This window comes from Aphis gossypii, chromosome 1 (assembly GCF_020184175.1).
Source record: "Aphis gossypii isolate Hap1 chromosome 1, ASM2018417v2, whole genome shotgun sequence".
Taxonomy (NCBI): Eukaryota; Metazoa; Arthropoda; class Insecta; order Hemiptera; family Aphididae; genus Aphis; species Aphis gossypii.
The window spans coordinates 74,170,257-74,189,374 of NC_065530.1; the positions used below are offsets into that span (position 1 = coordinate 74,170,257).

At 29.5% G+C, this 19,118-nt stretch overlaps 1 protein-coding gene across 1 annotated transcript in view; it reads left to right on the top strand.

The window, feature by feature from the left end:
- The window catches only part of LOC114127736 (monocarboxylate transporter 12), a 315,421-nt gene extending 296,702 nt beyond the window's left edge, over positions 1–18,719 (top strand). Inside the window, 5 exon segments of the mRNA XM_050198714.1 lie at positions 6,913–7,060; positions 9,335–9,611; positions 12,410–12,512; positions 12,515–12,790; positions 15,295–18,719. Coding sequence (XP_050054671.1) covers positions 6,913–7,060; positions 9,335–9,611; positions 12,410–12,512; positions 12,515–12,790; positions 15,295–15,965 — 1,475 coding nt within the window. The 3' untranslated portion in view covers positions 15,966–18,719.
- Positions 18,720–19,118: the final 399 nt, after the last annotated feature.

Sequence of the window (19,118 nt, forward strand, 5' to 3'; positions counted from 1 at the left end):
GAAATAAAATCAAAATATTTTATATAAAATCTATGGATGGTGATTTTTTTTTTTATATAGTGAAATAATCGTTGAATTATGTAATCAACCTAACTTGTTTTTTGCACTATAGCCCAACTAAAATCTTAGTCCGCTTTAAAAATATTTTAAGATTCTACTTCAAAGACTTAATAGAAATTAGATGTCTCGAAATATTATTAAATGGTTTATTCATTTTTAAAATTAATAAATCGTATTGTTGTAATTTATTTACTTTTAAAACCAAAATATAAATGCCATGCTAATATCTCTGTACGACACAACAGTATACATGCAAATTAAACAGTTTACAGAACAATTAAATATTTTTTTTAATATAATATATACAATACATATTCATAAAACAAATTGTTTAAGATTCAATTTACATAATATATTATGTAGGAGAGAAATTTCACCTAAAACGACCTGATAAAACCAAAACAATAATCTACCTATTGAAAAAGTAATATATTGTTGAATTTAAATAAAGATATATTATACGTCTATAATAATAGACTTATACACCAGCTAATTTATTGTAATTATTATATATTATTAATATAAAATATATTATCACTAAGGTGTACAAAATTAAATAAGGTAAACTCTATACAAATAAATAATAATATAATGGTTCAATTTATAAAAAATAAATGGATTTTACGTGGCTTAATTTCAAAGGTCCTCACTCAAGTAAGTTCGTGACCACGGTTTGTATTTTGTTAATTGTCTAGTTTTACTTCTCGCAAAAACCAAGTACTGATAGCATGAGAAATAAAAATAAAAGATAAACAATATTTGTAAATTTATACTTTAAAATAATAGTGTATGAACACTTCAGTTATTATTCACGTGGGTTATAAAAAAATGTACAATAATGTTTGTACCGTATGTTTAAAAAGGAAAAATAATTCAAATAATAAATCTTAAACAGAATTACTTTGCGATTAAGATCTTTTTTAAAAGACTTTCGATTCAGGTGTACAATAAAGTAATTCCATTTAAATTTACATTTTTTTATTTAAACTTTAAACGCTTTATACCTAAATATAAATCTACATTTCAAGTTTTTGAAAATAAATTATGACCTACCATAACTTGATAAATACTTAAAGTGATAACGTGAATAATGTTGTAAAACTATAATATTATATAGATAGATTAGAATTAAGTAATATATTAAAGTAATATACGCCGAGGTCAATTATTTGAAAATTGAACTTAGAATTACTTCTAATAATCGGTAGATCAAAAATCGTACTAGTTTGTGTTTTTTTTTTTTTTTTTTAAAAAAATCTGCAAGATTCTCATACGAAAAAAAAATACAAATACAAATAAAAAAAAATAATCATTAAATTGCATTGGTTCAAATGCGTATTATCATAAACCAAAGCTAATGTTGATTTATCAAGTCTCCGTTAATAGTAGTGAGCAAATCTTTAAGCCATTATAAAACTTTAAATACTCAAACTCTATATAATTCATTATCATTATTATTGAACAAGAGACTATTTAAAAATTAATGGATGGTTTTGCGTAATTATAACAGTGTGTAGTTCCTGACTTACAACCATGCCGCGGACAATACATTGTATAACGAATGTAAATAGAATTCACTAGTAAAAACGAACCACCCGAAACGAATAACTTGTGAATAAAAGTATCTTCTGAATGTAATTTAAAGGGACTGGCCGAGTTTGAATGAAAAACTTTGAATTTAGGTCACATGGGTGTTGAATTTCGTTCAAATGTTATATTAAAGTGAAAAAAAAACCACTTAGTTCCAGCATGATTAAACGCCGTTGTTATTATATATACGAATTATATGTCTTTGTACGCTGTATTTAATTTGAAAAAATAAAATTGTTTTTCGAGAGACTATAAAATTATTAATTACCATAATATATAATAATATTATTACGCCGTTAATCCTGCACGAGCGCGTGCATAATATATCATTATATCGTAGACAGACAAATTAATATTATATAATAGACAAATTCTCATCAGACACGATGTCTCGAAATAGAATGACATAAATAATTTATGTTTTTAAATCGAGACCATCAACTTTTTGAACTATTATACTTGCATTGTGGGGGACACGTGGTGCCATAATATTATAATACTTGTTCCAGTGATGGCGTTATGGTAAAACCAATAATAATAATATGTTTGTCGAAAGGAATAAATAAACCGTTGTAATAACTTTTTATTATTATTATTTTTACACAAAAATGTCCATGGGTTGTGCATGTGAAAAAAGTTTTTTTCTCGTCGCAAATTTAAAATTAGCATTTTTCTTTTTTACAAACACGTATACATAATATTTGCGTCTGAAACATGCAATTCGAATTCTAAAGAAAATCCATTTTATTACTTAGTACCTATATATAATGCGTTTTACAGTGTTACCCTTTTTTTTGATTTTCTTCAAAAATCTTGTAAATTTTGAAATACTTAAAAATAAACTCAAATTATTAGATGGAAGTATTATAATGTGATTTACTAATGAATTTATAGTTATTACTTAACAATTTTAATAATTTCAACTTATTATCAAAAGTATTTACCTTTATTTTCACTTTTTTTCTTTTTTAATAACGAAGCGAAAATACATGATAATACACCTCTAGTGAAAATAAACTTGAATTATTACGTTTATCCATTTAAATTCCTTCGAAAAGTACTGAAGATTGGTAAAGTGTTTTCGAACTCTGACAAAAGTATAGTAATACCATGCATAAAAATCCTGTTTTAATTGACTTATCAAAAACTTCTTCGACGACGAAAAAAGTTTTAAGTTTGAACTTTTGCCAACCATGGTCGCGACTACTGTTCGCAAAGCATGGTACAGTTCAATGGTAAAATGTTTGATCGCATGCTACATCCAGCCAACAGAACAAAGTTTTGTGTACTCTACAACATAATGTATACAAGTCAATTATTTCGTTATCAAAGTAGTAAATACAACAAAAAGTAATATACAATATACCTACATCATTATCCAATCATTACCAAAGTTAACTTACTGGAAAGTTTGCTTCAAGTGTACAAATATATCATATAGGTACTTATATGCATAGATAGTTTTCGATATGCCGATCGGTGTTACATGTATAATATTCTCTGACTTAAGTATTCGACTTCCGACGACTATCATATTGCATGCACCGATATAGATGTATGTTGTGTCTACATTGGTGTGTTTAGTAAACTATTTGTAATATTACGTTGATTTACGTTATAATAATATAGTAGTTGAATTAACGTTTAACTCGTATGAAAATTTAAAATTATAAAGAAAGCTAATTAATGATCTATTGATGATAAAAAAAAAATACTCCTAGCCCGTTAGTTAAATATAATATATATGTATGTATAAAAAAAAAATACTAAAGTCGGTTTTGATTCTAGAATGTAGTTTAGAAAACGATTAAATTATAATATTCAAATAATATCAAAAACAAGGTGTACATAATATGAACTGCATATAGCCGTTTAATGACGAATGAGAATAAGTTTATCGATCCGGTAACTCTTTTCATTACTCTTTGTCGAACACCGTACATAATATTCTGATGAGTTTCTCAGCGTTAGTACAAAAACGCTTCACAGTACATTGGTACTCATTAATTAGGTACTATATTAATTGAATCCAATGTAGCTACGGCAAATTAATATGCCTAAATTGTCGTTATAATGTACCTATACCTATACCTATATAGTAGGTTCGTACTAAAGAATTTTTACTTAAGAGCTATAATTATAAAAAGATTTAATTTAATGAGTTCATTTAATAAATCATAAAAATACGCGCAACTTAATAATGCAAATTACATGGCATATTGGTAACTGCGTACAAGTTTCAATTAATATTCAGACTAATAGTAGTTACACGGGCGCACAGCTACGGGTCGATCATATTCATAGCTTCATTTAAATTCAAACAGCACATCCATATGATATTGTATTATGCGAGTTGATATATTTAAGTGTATACGCTTTTCATTTTGTAAATATTCTTTCTCCATAACTAATTTGACGAATTATTTAAACATAGATTAATTATTGTAATAATACTTAAAAAATAAATAAAAATAGATTTTACAATATTTGTTTTACTGTTATAATTTTAATGCTTTGATGAAAATATACATTTTCATTTTATAATACAAAACAAAATCTTTTAATATTTTTAAGAGTACTTAGAAAATTAAAAATAACATTTTGAATTATTAATTGATTAGTAATAATTACCGAAAGTACAATTTTTAAATGTGTGTATTTAAAGTTTTAGTGGAAATTCACAAAAAGTTTGTAACTCCTTTAAATCTAAACTTTTTTTTTCTTACGTTGCTATTGATCTTTAAAGAACAATGATCTTACGTATTGAAATAAAATTTGTATCTATACGAAAACGGTACTACCGGTGGTTAATATTTACCAATATCCTTTTAAAAAGTTCCAAAGCAATTCAACAATGTCATATGTTTGCAGTGGACCCTCGAAATTTTTACGATATCGTCGTTTCATAATATAATAATCTCATACGGAGAGGCTGGTTTATATTTTACATCACGGACGTCGTAATTTTTCGTTTACAGTTACGTTGGGCTTGCGTAACCACGCGAAGGGGATGCCACGTAGGGTTTTTCACCCCCGCATTTTTATGGATCCCCGTGTTTTAAAACGTTCGTAAATTTAAATAAATTTAATGGTTTCACGATGTACGAGTACACTATATTATAACAGCGTATAGCTGTGTATCCATTTTATGATTATTTTTTTTAAGTGTCCAATTACATAAAACGTTTATTTTTATTTTTAATAATAATATTATATCCTCCTTTATACTTGTCTATGTACCTCTTAAAATGGTAAAAAAAATGATATACTTACGTCACCAGCGTGCTAATGTATGTTGAATGATGCTGTTTTTATTAATGTTTTATAGCGGTTTTCAATGTTTTTGATGTACCGACTGACCGAATTTTTTTTTTTTTTTTTGGTTTTGCATCGAAAATATTACGTGCATCATAAATTAATAAATAAATAAGAAACATTCTTTTTGCAACGACGATATCACGAATGACTTTACTATACAAACGAGTCCAATAACATTTTTCTTGTAACTTTTAGGAAAGTCAAAGTGATGAACAAATACCACCAAGAGAATATTTTTATTCAAAACTGATACCGCAGTTTAGTTACGGGTTCATAAAAAATATTCGTTACCATAGATTTAAATTGCAAATTGAAAATCTGTGGTTATGAATGTTTTCGATTTGGTTACTAACCGCTAAACTAATTTTACAACTTCTAAATAAGTTACATAACGTTATCGTAGAACCTGAAAACTATTTTCTTTGATAGGGTTATGAATTCTAAATAATCATATAAGCTTTGCAGAACAATATTGCTTTGTGGTGCTTAGAGTAACGCACTCGTAAAAAAAAAACAATAATATTATTCCTACAGCTCTCGTCTGCAATCGATTTTTTCGTTCCCCGCGATCTTATACTTTTGCACGATATCGTTATAATTTTATTCTAACACGTGTACATTTCGTCGTCACCTAGAAATTTATGCGTACGAATCATCTGCAGCGACGGTGACTAATACGGTGTAATAATACACACGTGCCGTCGAGATGAGAGACCGAAAATCCTTTTAGGAGACGTCGTTATTAAGCCGGCGTAGGCGCATACGGGAAATCTTAATGCGCCGCAGGGCGACTTACGCACGTAGTAAATAATAACAGACGTTCAAAAAACCGACGGAGCTCGTCGGGTTCACGTTTCGGCAGTACCGTAAAGTACGGCCGAGTGAGTCTTCTGTGCATATGACGTACGCGGTACTTTTTATATGCTGTCAATCCATTATTTATTTATTATATCTTCCTCCTCTCACTATCGGTTTTCTCGCCATCTGTGTTTATGGCACTGTGTTATAAAAATAGTAATAAATGCATTTCACTTACCGGTAAAGAAACTAAAACTACTTTTTTTTTTTTTGTTATTATTAACCGTGTTCTTTGAACAATTACACAATTATGGGTGATTATTTTATCTATCAACACTCATTATTTCAAAATATATAGACGTTTTTACATAATTTGCAGATGTGACAATACAACATTAAAAAAAATATATATATATATTATCGTTATATTTTTCAATGGAAAAATTTGGACGAATAATTATTGAGTTATACGTTTTTTTAAGTTTTGGTAGACCAAAATTTTGCGTGTTGGTTCCGTACTTTACCACTATACTCATCAAAAATTTTAATATTTACAATTCGTAAGCTACTCGTCTTAATCTCGATTCATATTTATCTGAAAAATATTCTGCTTAAAGCCTTTAAAATATAAAATTAAAAATGTACGTTATCATTTAAAAAAAAAAAAAAATTGGTAAATTACAACGATAAAAAATACTAAAAATGCATTTATATATTTTAAATAACATGAAATAAGGAGTGCTGTTCAATAAAATAATCACACTGTATATATAAAGGGTATATTTGTAAATAAACATAATATATATGTACATAAAACAACTTTAAATGATATAGTATTAAATATGCAAAATAATATTACGAAAGACGGAGATCAACAAATTACTATTAATTAATAATAATAATAAATTATTCAAGTAAATTATTTGAAAACTACTAAACGGTTCAAAACTTTACCCGCTATTGGGATTAATTATTTACCATTAAATGTTGTACAGAATATTTAATTTGAAAAATTACAATATTAAATATTTTAATCATAAATTAAACTCTAATGTCTTGCTTGTACCGCATAAATCTGATTACTTATTATCCATCTCGTGGTTATAATACAGTAGTTTAAATGATTTTTCTTCACGTTCGTTTCAGGAATCGGAGTGGGCATGACCAGGGATTGTTCCACACTGATGGTAGCACAATATTTTAAACGAAAACGTGAGTTCGTCGAAATATTCATCGTATCCGGCAGCGGGATGGGCATAGCCGTCATGTCGAGCTTCATCAAAGGAGCCATAAGGTATGTTATGATTTTCGTGATATTATACAACGTGGGTGCACCATTTTTTGTTGATTTTTTTCGATTTTTATATTATGTTAAATGTAAGATATTAGTAATTATCACACGCCAATAATGAGAGTGCAATTTATACACGAATAGACAGAAGCAGATAGGTAACGAGTAACGGTAAAGATAAATTACTACACGTGGTAACCGATGTTTAGCAATTTTTTTATGTAAAAATGAATAAAAGCTAAGTTTTTGTTATTAATTTTTGTTAGTAGATTTTTTTTTTTTATTCATAATTACTAAACTATTTTTATATATATTAAACATAATGATAACATGAAGTTTAATTATAATTTATTGCTGACCAGAAAATTAATTTCAAAAAGATTTAAGAACATTTTTCACAGTGAAACTGTATATGTTCTAGAAATTAATTTAAAGTCCTAAAATGTTTACTGTAAAAATTCAACATTTATTTGAAACTATAGAAAATACTACGATTTTATGCGTTTTAAAAATATTATGATTATAATACCTTTAATCTTTATAACACATCACAATATTATACTACACAAACTATAGACGTTTATAATGGTTAATAATTAATAAAATTATCAGTATATCTAACTAAACTTGTGAAATTATAACAAATACTGCTCTTGTTAAAAGTTTTAATTATAAAATTAACGAGAAAAACGTGATTGAAGTTCAATTATAGAAATACTTTTTTACTTTTATTAAGACTATTTATTGATTTTTTAAAAAATATCCCAGGAGTTAAATGTAAAAAAATAATATACAATCATTATTTTTTATAGATTATAAAACACAAACCTACCTTATTTACCTTAAACATATAAGATATCTGGCGAGGATATTTCAGATGAGTTCCCTACTCGACTATCAGAAGGTTATATATTTTTTGTTCGAACTTAAATTTTTTCAGTATATATTCATTAAAAATAATGTATTAATAATATGTCTATATGGATATAACGGATTTCAAACAATATTATTTAAAAAGTGCTGATACTGGAGTTTGGTGTATTATTTACACTCAAAAACCGTGATAAATCACGAAAAACGGTTTTAAGCGGAGCCAAGCCAAAAATGGTCAAGATTTATGTAAAACTTTGCTTATATGTTCTTTCACTATTATTTTGCGGTTTTCCGTGATCTCCTCTCGATATTTTTTACCGCGTTATACAGATAAAAAAAAAATCAACAAAGCACACGTCATTGTAAAATCAATATCTTGGCTATCAAACCTAACTATACTGAATATTTTTTCTTTATGTTTTCGCTCAGCTTGGTAAATAAAAATGTTATATAATTATTATTTGTTTAACTCTAAAGCGAAAATAGTATAGCATTAGTAAGCTTAACTGATCAAATGTTAATTTACATATAAAAGTTACCATTAATATTCAAAAACTTTGTATGATATTATAATTTTGTTGTATAACTATTTTATATATTTTATAATTATTAAACATATTAAATCATATTAAATGATTTTATGGTTTTATCAATTTAAATAAAAAAATCTCTCTGGAAAATATAACTATTAATTACATAAAATAAGCATTTAAATTTAAGAATACATTTTTTAAGCAGTACAAGTAATCTTGGATGAATGAAATCAATTTAGGGAAAATTAACGATAGTAAAAGATGATTCAAGATCAAGAATAGTGATTTACAATAATTTACTTAAAATCACGATGTTTGAAAAATATTAAGAAATTTATAATAATATTATAGCTATGGTTTTTTTGATAAATTGTCGCTATTATGTATAATATTTTATCAATGTAATCTTTGTATTATTATATACATCTTTATATTCGTAAGTTATTATTACAATTATAAATTGTTATTAAATTACATTATTATCAAATAATTATTATTGTATGTAATTGTATATACGGTGCGCTGGATTATATTATATTGCATTTCCAGAGCTACCAGGTAAATCGTTTGGGTTTGCCACTTATTTTTTAAAGTAAGGTATAGAAACAAATATTGAAAAAAAGTAGAAAGTTTATCTAAAGGAAGTTGTGACATTCATTTGATGGACATTTTAAAATAAGGAAAATAATCAATAAACCAATCGGGAATTAAATTTAAAAATGAAAATCCATTATTTTTGCCATACCTTTTCCTGTCGTCGGTAGTTGTTCCTTGTCATGGCGTTATAACGATGTATAAAACATACTTTACATTCTCGTCTGTTTTCATTCCATAATATATAATAATCGTATTGTATGTGATTTTGTTGCAGCGCTATCGGCTGGCGACTTGGACTGCAGCTGGTCACCGCTACGGTGTTCACCACGTTCCTGTTGGGCACGTGTTATAGGTCGGCATCGCTGTACCACCCACAGAGACGGGCCATTCTGCACCTAAAAAACCAGAAGCGGAAAATCAAGGATAAGAATCGGCACGACGACCGGCCACCGTTCCTCGACTTCACCACGCTCCGAAGCAAGACTGTCCGAATCCTGCTCGTATCCACCGGCATTAGTGCATTCGGCATAAACACTCCGATATTCTACCTGGTTAGTTCACCATAGTCAGGTAACCATATTTTTGGTTAAATCATTACCACATACGTGTATTCGATGGATATTGTGTTCAGTGAATTAAATACTGACATATTATTTACTATTGTTATAATTTTTATAAAAAAATCCTGATTATACACATATAATTAAAAATATATATTAAAACATAAACGCAAAGATAGTAGAAATAAAACTTAATATTTGAACTATTTGTAGGTATTTGTATATTATATACTCGATTATTTTATTATATGCTAGAAAATATATAATTATACTGTATACATGGTTAGACATAATGGTAGTAACACATCGTCAAATGTGCAAATGATGTTATCGCTTTTACGTGGCCGGTCAATTGTACGCGGTAAGATGACGATGAGGGTATGGAATTGCTGCGGGAGAATGGAAGAGATCAATATATTTCCGGAGTTGATAAACTTTTGCCAAACACACTGAATGTGATCGGAATAAAATTTAATTTTTCAACGTTACGCTTTTCGACTGTCATCATATTTCATATTGGTTACATTTTTGAGTTTTATTTCTGGAGCAAATTCACACACACACACACACACACACACACACACACACACACCACACTTCGACGCTACTAACAAAACACTAAATATAACGAAAACTCTACTGTGATGGTGGTTATCAATTTCATGTATGCATTCTGTACGTCTATACGGTAGTCAAGTTTTTCTTACGTATTTTGTCTTTTCACTTGCTTATCCGATTATTATATATTTTTACACATGACACGCGTGTGACCAAAACGTGGAAATTAAATAGACAACATTCTAATCGTTGTCAAATTTCTTTTCGTCTCAAAATGAAATACTTACTGCAACTGTTGAAGTATAGGTACATTTGCACCGGATTTTCAACTTTTTCAATATTAAATACCAGTATAAATTCATTTAATAGTCAAATTGGTCAATTGCTAATGTAAATATTATATTGTGCTAATTGTACTGAAATAAACAAGCTGTTAATCTTCGATTCTTATTCAGTACTGTAAAACAGGTGTTTAATTACGATAAAAAAATAACGAATATAATAACATAATATATTATAATAGATACAGACGTAAAATCTTTATTTTATGTGATAATTATATTCAAAGTAGTTTTAAATGGCATAGCCGTGGGCGTAGTAATATTTAGTTATAATAGGGTGTAAAATATGCAAAATAAAGGGTTTAGACTACAAGAAAATGGACGAAATGTTCAATAAAGTAAAATTAAAATTAAGTACGAGTCCTAAACTACGAGTATATACTATTTGACAGGTCAAATAAAATTAAACACTAAAGTAGTTCAAAAGACTGTCAAGTACTGTGCAATGAACCGAAACAAGTTATATAACTGCGAGACGAGCGCTTAAAAATAATAGAAGTTTTATATTTAGGCGCAATTAAGTGATAAAAACAAGATAAAAGTAAAGTTTTTCATCGTGTCACCGCCGTACAACTGTACTCGATTTATGCGCACTCGTTCGTCAGCTTAATATAAAAAAGGATTAGTCGTGCAGTTGTTTTATGGGCTTTTATAACGCTAAAGCTATTTGTTCGGTTTACGACTGCGGATTTCGAACGCATAAAATAATTTTTGATTGCGAAGAACTCGGAGTGCAATGAGTCCGTCTACACACACATTATATTATATGTGATGATAAATGCGAACATGTATACAAGCTACAGCCAATATCGTTAAAATTATAAACTGCCTCTCCTTCATATAACCTACAATCTTGATGGGATAGGAAAGGACGTTTATTAATTCTATCTCGGAGGCGTACCTTTGATTGCGGATACGACGACGACGATGAATACGAGATAACTTAACATTAATTTTATTATTTTGAGAAAATATTACTATTATTAAACGGGACCGATGAATTCCTGCGGCGAAAAACATTAATCCGAGACCACATAGAGCACTATAATACTATAATGAGTGTGTGTGTGTGTATGTGTGGTACAGTAGTAGTATGTAATAATATTATGTCCTAGTTGTAGTATAGCGTAGCAATATAAACGACCGACGCATAGTAGTAAAGCACTCGACCGAGTGTAAAGTCGTGTGCATATAATACAATATACGTGTATATAAAGAATAAACATGATATAAATCTCGTAAAGTATTTCGCGATCGTTTCGGTTTTAATGGACTCCGGAAAATATATTATTATGTATAGTCGTATGTGTCCCGTCGTTTAATACGTTTCCACGCGTTACTAGTACTCTTAATTATACAATATACACATAGTTCATAATATTAAGTATTATTATTACTCCGCCTGTGTGGTAGTGGCATGTCTGCAGCCCTCGGCCAAAACACAAGAACCGATATCGTTTCTCCGATTAACCCTCCATAAATTCAGCTCACCTACACAAAAAATAAACCATGCAAATAATAAACGTTTTAAAAGTTTAGTACTTACTTAAAACTTCTTCGTCGGCCCAAGAAACGAAAAGTTTTCGGCTGACGAAAGACGTCTGTTGTCTGAACTCTGACTCAAACGCTCACCGTTTGAAGTATTTACCTATTTAAATAAACGCCATGAATGTTTTTATCCTTTTGACGACACAACGTTAGAGACAACAAACACGGTAAAATATGACTGTAAGTTAGTATATATATATATGAGATATACGGCAGGAGGAGGTCGCACGGGACTCGTTAGTAGCGTATAGTACCTATACCCGAATGTACACTCGAGAAAAAAAACCACTCCGACCGAATACTAACGACTGGCAATTATATTAATGTTAACCGATTTTTCAGGCTCACCAGGCCGAAGAGGACGGACTTGGCGATTCGGCGCTGACGCTACAGGTGCACATGGGACTCGCGTGGACGGTGGGTTGCGTGGCGTTCGGGCTGATCGTCGTCGGAACTCGGTAGAATGTCGGATCGCCAGACAGTACCTGTGCCAGGCATCCGTGTTCATGTGCGGCGTGTCCATTTTGGCGCTGACTACGGTCCGCGGCGATCGACAGGGGTACGTCATGTTCGCCTGGGTGTACGGTATGTTCTGCGGTGGGTACCATTACTCGCTCAAGATGTACACGTACGAGCGGGTCCGGGCACGGAACTTTGCCCGCACCTGGGGATTCGTCCAGTGCTCGCAGGCCATACCCATCGCACTCGGTGTGCCCATATCCGGTAAGTCACACATTATTATAGCTATCATTCGTAGAATAATTATTATACTATATATATATATATTATTGATATCAATAACACCGTGGAACGATATCAAACGAAAAATGAATGAAATTTGAACAATCCAGAGAGTATAGCGACGATCGAACAGTATTGATTTCGGCTTTTCGATACGATAACGGTACAGTGATATTCACGGAGCAGAAGATTTATATTACGATTGTCGATACGTCTCCGAATCTATAAGGTAGATTTCAAGATTCATAATTCTGATTCTGGTGATCGATTCTCAGCTGACGTCAAATAGAGGCGCATATATTGTGTCCGTCGCTTAATCATAAAACGTTCACGTCGGACATTGTTGTTATTATTGTTATTAATATACGAGCACAGCCGATGATGACGTTCGTTATGATATTTGACCGAGCGTCATAAAATTTAACGACTGCGAAGTCGTGTTTTCAGAAAAAAAAAAGGTATCTATTCGCGATCTAATGACGTAGTAAATACGTCACATACGTACATACATAGATGCGTGCAATATATAATAATATAATATCATTAGGTTATTGGTATAATACTCGCGTAAATCTAGTCCTGGAACGCCGTTCGCAACATTACCGCGTGTTACCACACTTGCTCGCATTTGTTATAATAATATATTCCACACGGCGTCTATGTACGGAAATATTCGTACACATATATATATATGAAATCACGTGTAATGTTGCAATGTTAGCCATCGTAATATCGCAATAACGCAACGCAGCTGAGTTCGGGTTGAACGCATCGATTCGGGTACGCAGAACACAAAAACGTATAATTTCGCGATAATATGGTAATTTTGTTCCGAACATTTGGCACGAATGAACGTATATATAATACATAACGTCCGCGTAAGTAGAATAAAATGGCGCTTCCAGAACAAAGGAAATCCACCCATATACCTGTAGCTTGGAATGTGTGGATTCGACTTTTATGGTTAATTTAGTAATTGGAAGAGTTGTATTTTTTAAATTTAAAGTAGTTCTATTTTTGTAGATTTTAAAAATGTGCGGTAATGAAAAAAAAATATATGATATTCATACCACTTTATGGTATTTTTTGAATACGAGCTTACATTGATAAACACTTTACGATTTCCATCAAATATCAAACATGCCTTTTTCACTTGATGTGTCGTTTCATCATCATAGATATCTGCATAATATCGTTGAAGTTAAAACTAACGTATATAATTCTAAAAGCCTTTCTTCGTTCGTCACATAAATCTGCACTTTAAGACATTTCAGCAACAAAATAAAGCATATCGTTACAACCACAATCAACCCCCATAATTGAAGGGTTATGTTGAATATCATTTGCAACTGTTTGATCCATTGTTATAGGCGGCATATTTTTGAAAAATATGTCTGTGCAATTTCTGCTTGATTATATTGAGTGATATATCGTGTGTTTTTTCTTTTGAGATTACCTTTAAACTTGAACATTTTAGCACAAACGACACAGTTAAATATTTTCAAGTAATACAAAATTAAAAAAATAAATAGAATTTAAATGCTTTAAGTATTCAAGAGGTAGCTAAGTACTGTACATACTAAATGTTATCAATTAGTTCATAAAATGTATAAACTTAGATACTTTCCGGACAATAGAATATTTTTTTCTCTGAAAAGAACGTAATATTTTAAATTATTTATTCGAACATGTTTATTTTGAAATACATTATTTTAATGCAACGTGATTTACCCTTTTTAAAAATAGTTGTGAGTATCACCCTGTTAAAATATAATTGGGTCATTTCCAGCTTAGGTACTTTAATTTATTTTTATTGCTTTTGGGTCAGTGTATCACAAGAGGATGTCGTTGAATAATTTTGTAACGTTTGTACGCATGTATAAACTAAGATATATTTCGGACATAGAATTATTATATTTCTTTAGATGGTGTAATTTAGTAGCTTTCGCCGTTAATTTTTCGTTGTTACATTTTAAATAAATTCATCACAAATAACCTTACACTTAACTGTTTAAAATAACATTATTTTACATTGTATAAGCGAGTATAAATTTAAAAATTGATTTATAAATTATAAACAATGAAATGGTTAACGTGAATGATATGAGAGGAATTTGACAAAGCGGTGGTGGTTAAAATACATGTGAAGTCAGCGTTAGGGCAGCAATAGTGAAGATAAGTGTGCGTGGATAACTACAACGAATAACTTTCATTCGCCTTGTAGTTAAGTTGATTTTTTTTTTATTATTCCAAAAGCCCTCATTATTTTATTCTATTGTCGTATTATCTTCTTATAAATACTTGTATCATTATAAATGCGTACTTAATGCAATTGAGAGAAAAAGCGAAATCTTCAGTCAATTTCTTCAACAACATTTAAAAAATCTGAGCAAAAGCGGATTTTTTTTAGTTTAAATAATACGAAACCATCATATTCTGTGATTTTATTATTATTATTATTTAATAATTTTTTTCCCGAATTCCAGGTTACATCAACATTGGTTATGGCCCCAAGACGGGTTATTACTTCAGCTCGGCGTGCGTGTTGCTCGGCAGCCTGACAATGTTCTTCATTGATCTGCATCGGCGGAACGTGGCCCGACACAAGCACAACGAGTCGGGTACAAAGAAGCTGTGCGTATCTGACTCGTGTCCTCAGCGTCGGAGGCTGTCGTTCACCGTCGAACCTGAGGAAGTGGTGGTGATGGAACCGCCGTTAAACATGCAGGGAGTCGGACTCATCGGCGGTGGAAGTGGCGGCGGTGGCGGTTTGGGGTTGATGATGGGCGGCGTTGGTAGTGGTAGTGGCGGCAGTGGTGGCAGTGGCGGTGGCGGCGGTGGACCCAACGACAAGCCCGAGCTGACGTGCATCTCCGAAGAGGGTATCGCCGACATGGATCTGCCCGACAACCTGCTCGACGACCTCGACTACATCGGCGATTGCATCACGTCGTGCAACAAAGTGGAAAACTATTTAATGCTGAGCGAGTTCGAGAACAACCTGATCGCCGAAATGCCGGTCATCATGGACCGAAAGGGCCGAAGGTGGTCGTTGGCCAAACAGGCGGAAGAGGAGACACCCAGGGGCGGCAAGTGGCGGCTGGTCGCCGGACACAACAGCAGGATGATCACAGTCATCGACGAGGCGTCCGTGTAAAACCGACCGCTCTTATTGACATTTTATATTCATATGTTGTATTATTATTATTATTATTATTATTGTTGAATATGTGTTCATTTTATTTTATTTTATTTTTTATTTATTTGTTTACTATTATATTATTTTATTTTATTTAATAAAATTTCAAAATGACACAGTATACCTAAATTTCTGTTGTCGTCGACTTCACTCAAATGTTTGTGGGCGATCATTTTTGTAATCAAAAATAGAATATACTCTAAGTGGATGTTAAACAAACAAAACACAATATTGACGTTATCAAACTTTTTTAATTGTATAAAAGTTATTTTTTTAATTGTACATTAATACAGTAGCGAGCAGTTGTCTAAACTAAATATGTTTGTCCCTTAAATTAAAATTTTTATATTTAATCGATGTTGGATATCTATTAGGTATCTACGATAATATTATAGGAACTCATTGACGTCATATTACTATATTTATATTATAATATTATTATTTCAACGAATTTGCTTGGTTTCGATTTTATCCTATTATATAAAACGATATTATTATAATTAATTATGTCGTAAAATTATTGTATAAAATAATTTAATTACATACAATAATGATATAGTACTATTATGTGTCATTGGCTGAATCTGTGATCTAACTAATTTATTACTGTTATTTGTAAAAAAAATATTTTTGCTTACGATTAGTTGAATTCAATACAATTTTTCATAACTTCAATGGTAATATTATATTGTATAATATACTTTTTTTTACTTCTTAATTTAATAATAACACTACTAAAACGTGACACATAAACGTATTATATGAATTGTGAAAAGAAACAACCGCCAACGTCACATGTACGCATTTTGTGTTATTTTACATAAAACTTTAGTAATATGTAAGTGCCATTTAGTAGATCATATATTATGATATTTGTTATTGTGTATTTTTAGGGTTCTCGTTCATCATTTATTATAGTTTTTTTTTTCACTACCACAGCTTAGTTTTGTAATGCCTTCGTATTGTATGATATTAAAAAGATTGTTAATTTAAATTCAAGAAACATTGTCAAATACAATTAACGATATCGATACACCTATATTGTTATGTGAAAAATTCCATAGTACGTCTTATTAAAATTAAAAAAAAAAAATTAAATTCTCATCAATTTTTTTTTTCATGTAGAACATTTCAATATTTCAAAACTGAAATCACTTAATACGTTTAATAAGTACTTGCTTTGTGTTTAATTATCGTAAAAATTTTTACGGTTTTAAACATATCATCACTTCTATAGATGCCAATAATAGTTCATTCGATATATTGCAGGTCAATCATTAATCAAAACATAAATTTTATGTGAACGAAAACCAAAATCCAATACTAAAAAACACAGTTTTTAATTAAGTGAACTCATTAATAAAAAAAAAAAAAAAATGATTTAGGTATAATCTATTATTCTATTATATTACCTATTATTCATGACATCGTATATTCGATAAATACAACTTTGTATACCAATACGAAACATATTTATAATAACCAAAACATAATAATTACCAAATAACTAGTACTCTTATTAATTATTGTACTTTTTAAATTAATATTTGTATTTAAATTATAGTTACATGAAATCCATAATATAAAACGATATTTTTGATTGAAATTATTAGTTAAATCTTATAAGTGTATGTAATTACCATCACAATATTTATTGGTTATTTAACTAACAAATACCTATTAATTTTTTATCGTTCATAAATTTAGAAAATTATAATATCTTCATTATGTTTGTATAATAATATAATATTATTATTTTATCATTAACTATTAAGGAAACGGTCTTTTTATCGTATCTATAATGTTATGTTAAAAAGAACGTTAAAAACTAATTTTGAAATTCGTTCCTTACGTACAATTAAAATTATTTATTTTGTTATCATTACTTACATACATCTTATATTATAAGAACCTATGTGCAATTTCATCTAGCAAAATTTATTTTTGGTATAGATAATGTTTTATAGCAATATTTTTCTTATCGCGAATATAATATTATTAAAATTTAATTATTTTAGAAGTAAATAAAATTAAGACAAACAATATCCCAAGATTGACATTTAGAGACACGGGAAAAAACATCACGGATATCTATGTACACAAAGTGTGTAAAACAAATTCTAAATGGTCTCTGAATAGATGGAATTATAATAGTATATTAATAATTGTATGTTCGAATCTAAGAAATGCAAGTTTTTAGACATGGTTCATTCTAGACTGATCTTAGCAATTTAAATTCAAGTTAAAATCTATTTGTTTATTAGTCTATAGGTTTCCTATATATTATATACAATGTCGGTATCATGTCCGCAAATTAATGTGTCACATTACTATTTAGTCAAATGACAATAATTCTTGGCAAGCACTTAACTCGCCAGCTTCTTGATGGTAATAACTAAAATTTAGTTGTGTATATTTAGCGTTTTTCTATAGTTATTAAGCATTGCATTTTAAATAAATTGAATTAGATAATACTTCGTCATAATGTTATAATTATTGTAGTAACCATTTTATATATATAATTGTAAAGTAATGCTGAAAGTGATTTGTGTTTTTTATATTTGTCATTATATATATATATATAAAAAAAAGAATTGGTTATGGATAATGTTTTATTAATAATGTCGTGTGATTATGTCGCGTGAACACGCTGTTTATTGTGATAACGTTGATTTAAAATTGAAGTTGAATAAAATTTGTACTGTACAATTATTATTTTTATCGTTTATTATGTACTTTGTTATTCCATGTGACACATAATATCGCTAATATAACGCCTTCTTATAATTATAATTGACACTTGAACTTATACAAGTTGTACTCTGTTCGAGACGCTTGATATAAACTATTTTTGGATTGGTTTAAAATAATATGATAAAAAAAAAAATTAAAAAAATAATGAATAAATAAAAAATTGATAACCGAGTGGTAGAATACCGATTCTAGTTAAAAGCATAATAGAAAAAGAACTTAGTATTACGCAGCACCTAATCATTATTACAAACTAAAATTAATTATACATGTTTTAGGTACCTCTTTTTAAAATAAAAATTAACTTACTCAAAAAACTGAAAAAAAAAATATTAAATTGAACATCTATACTCGTACATT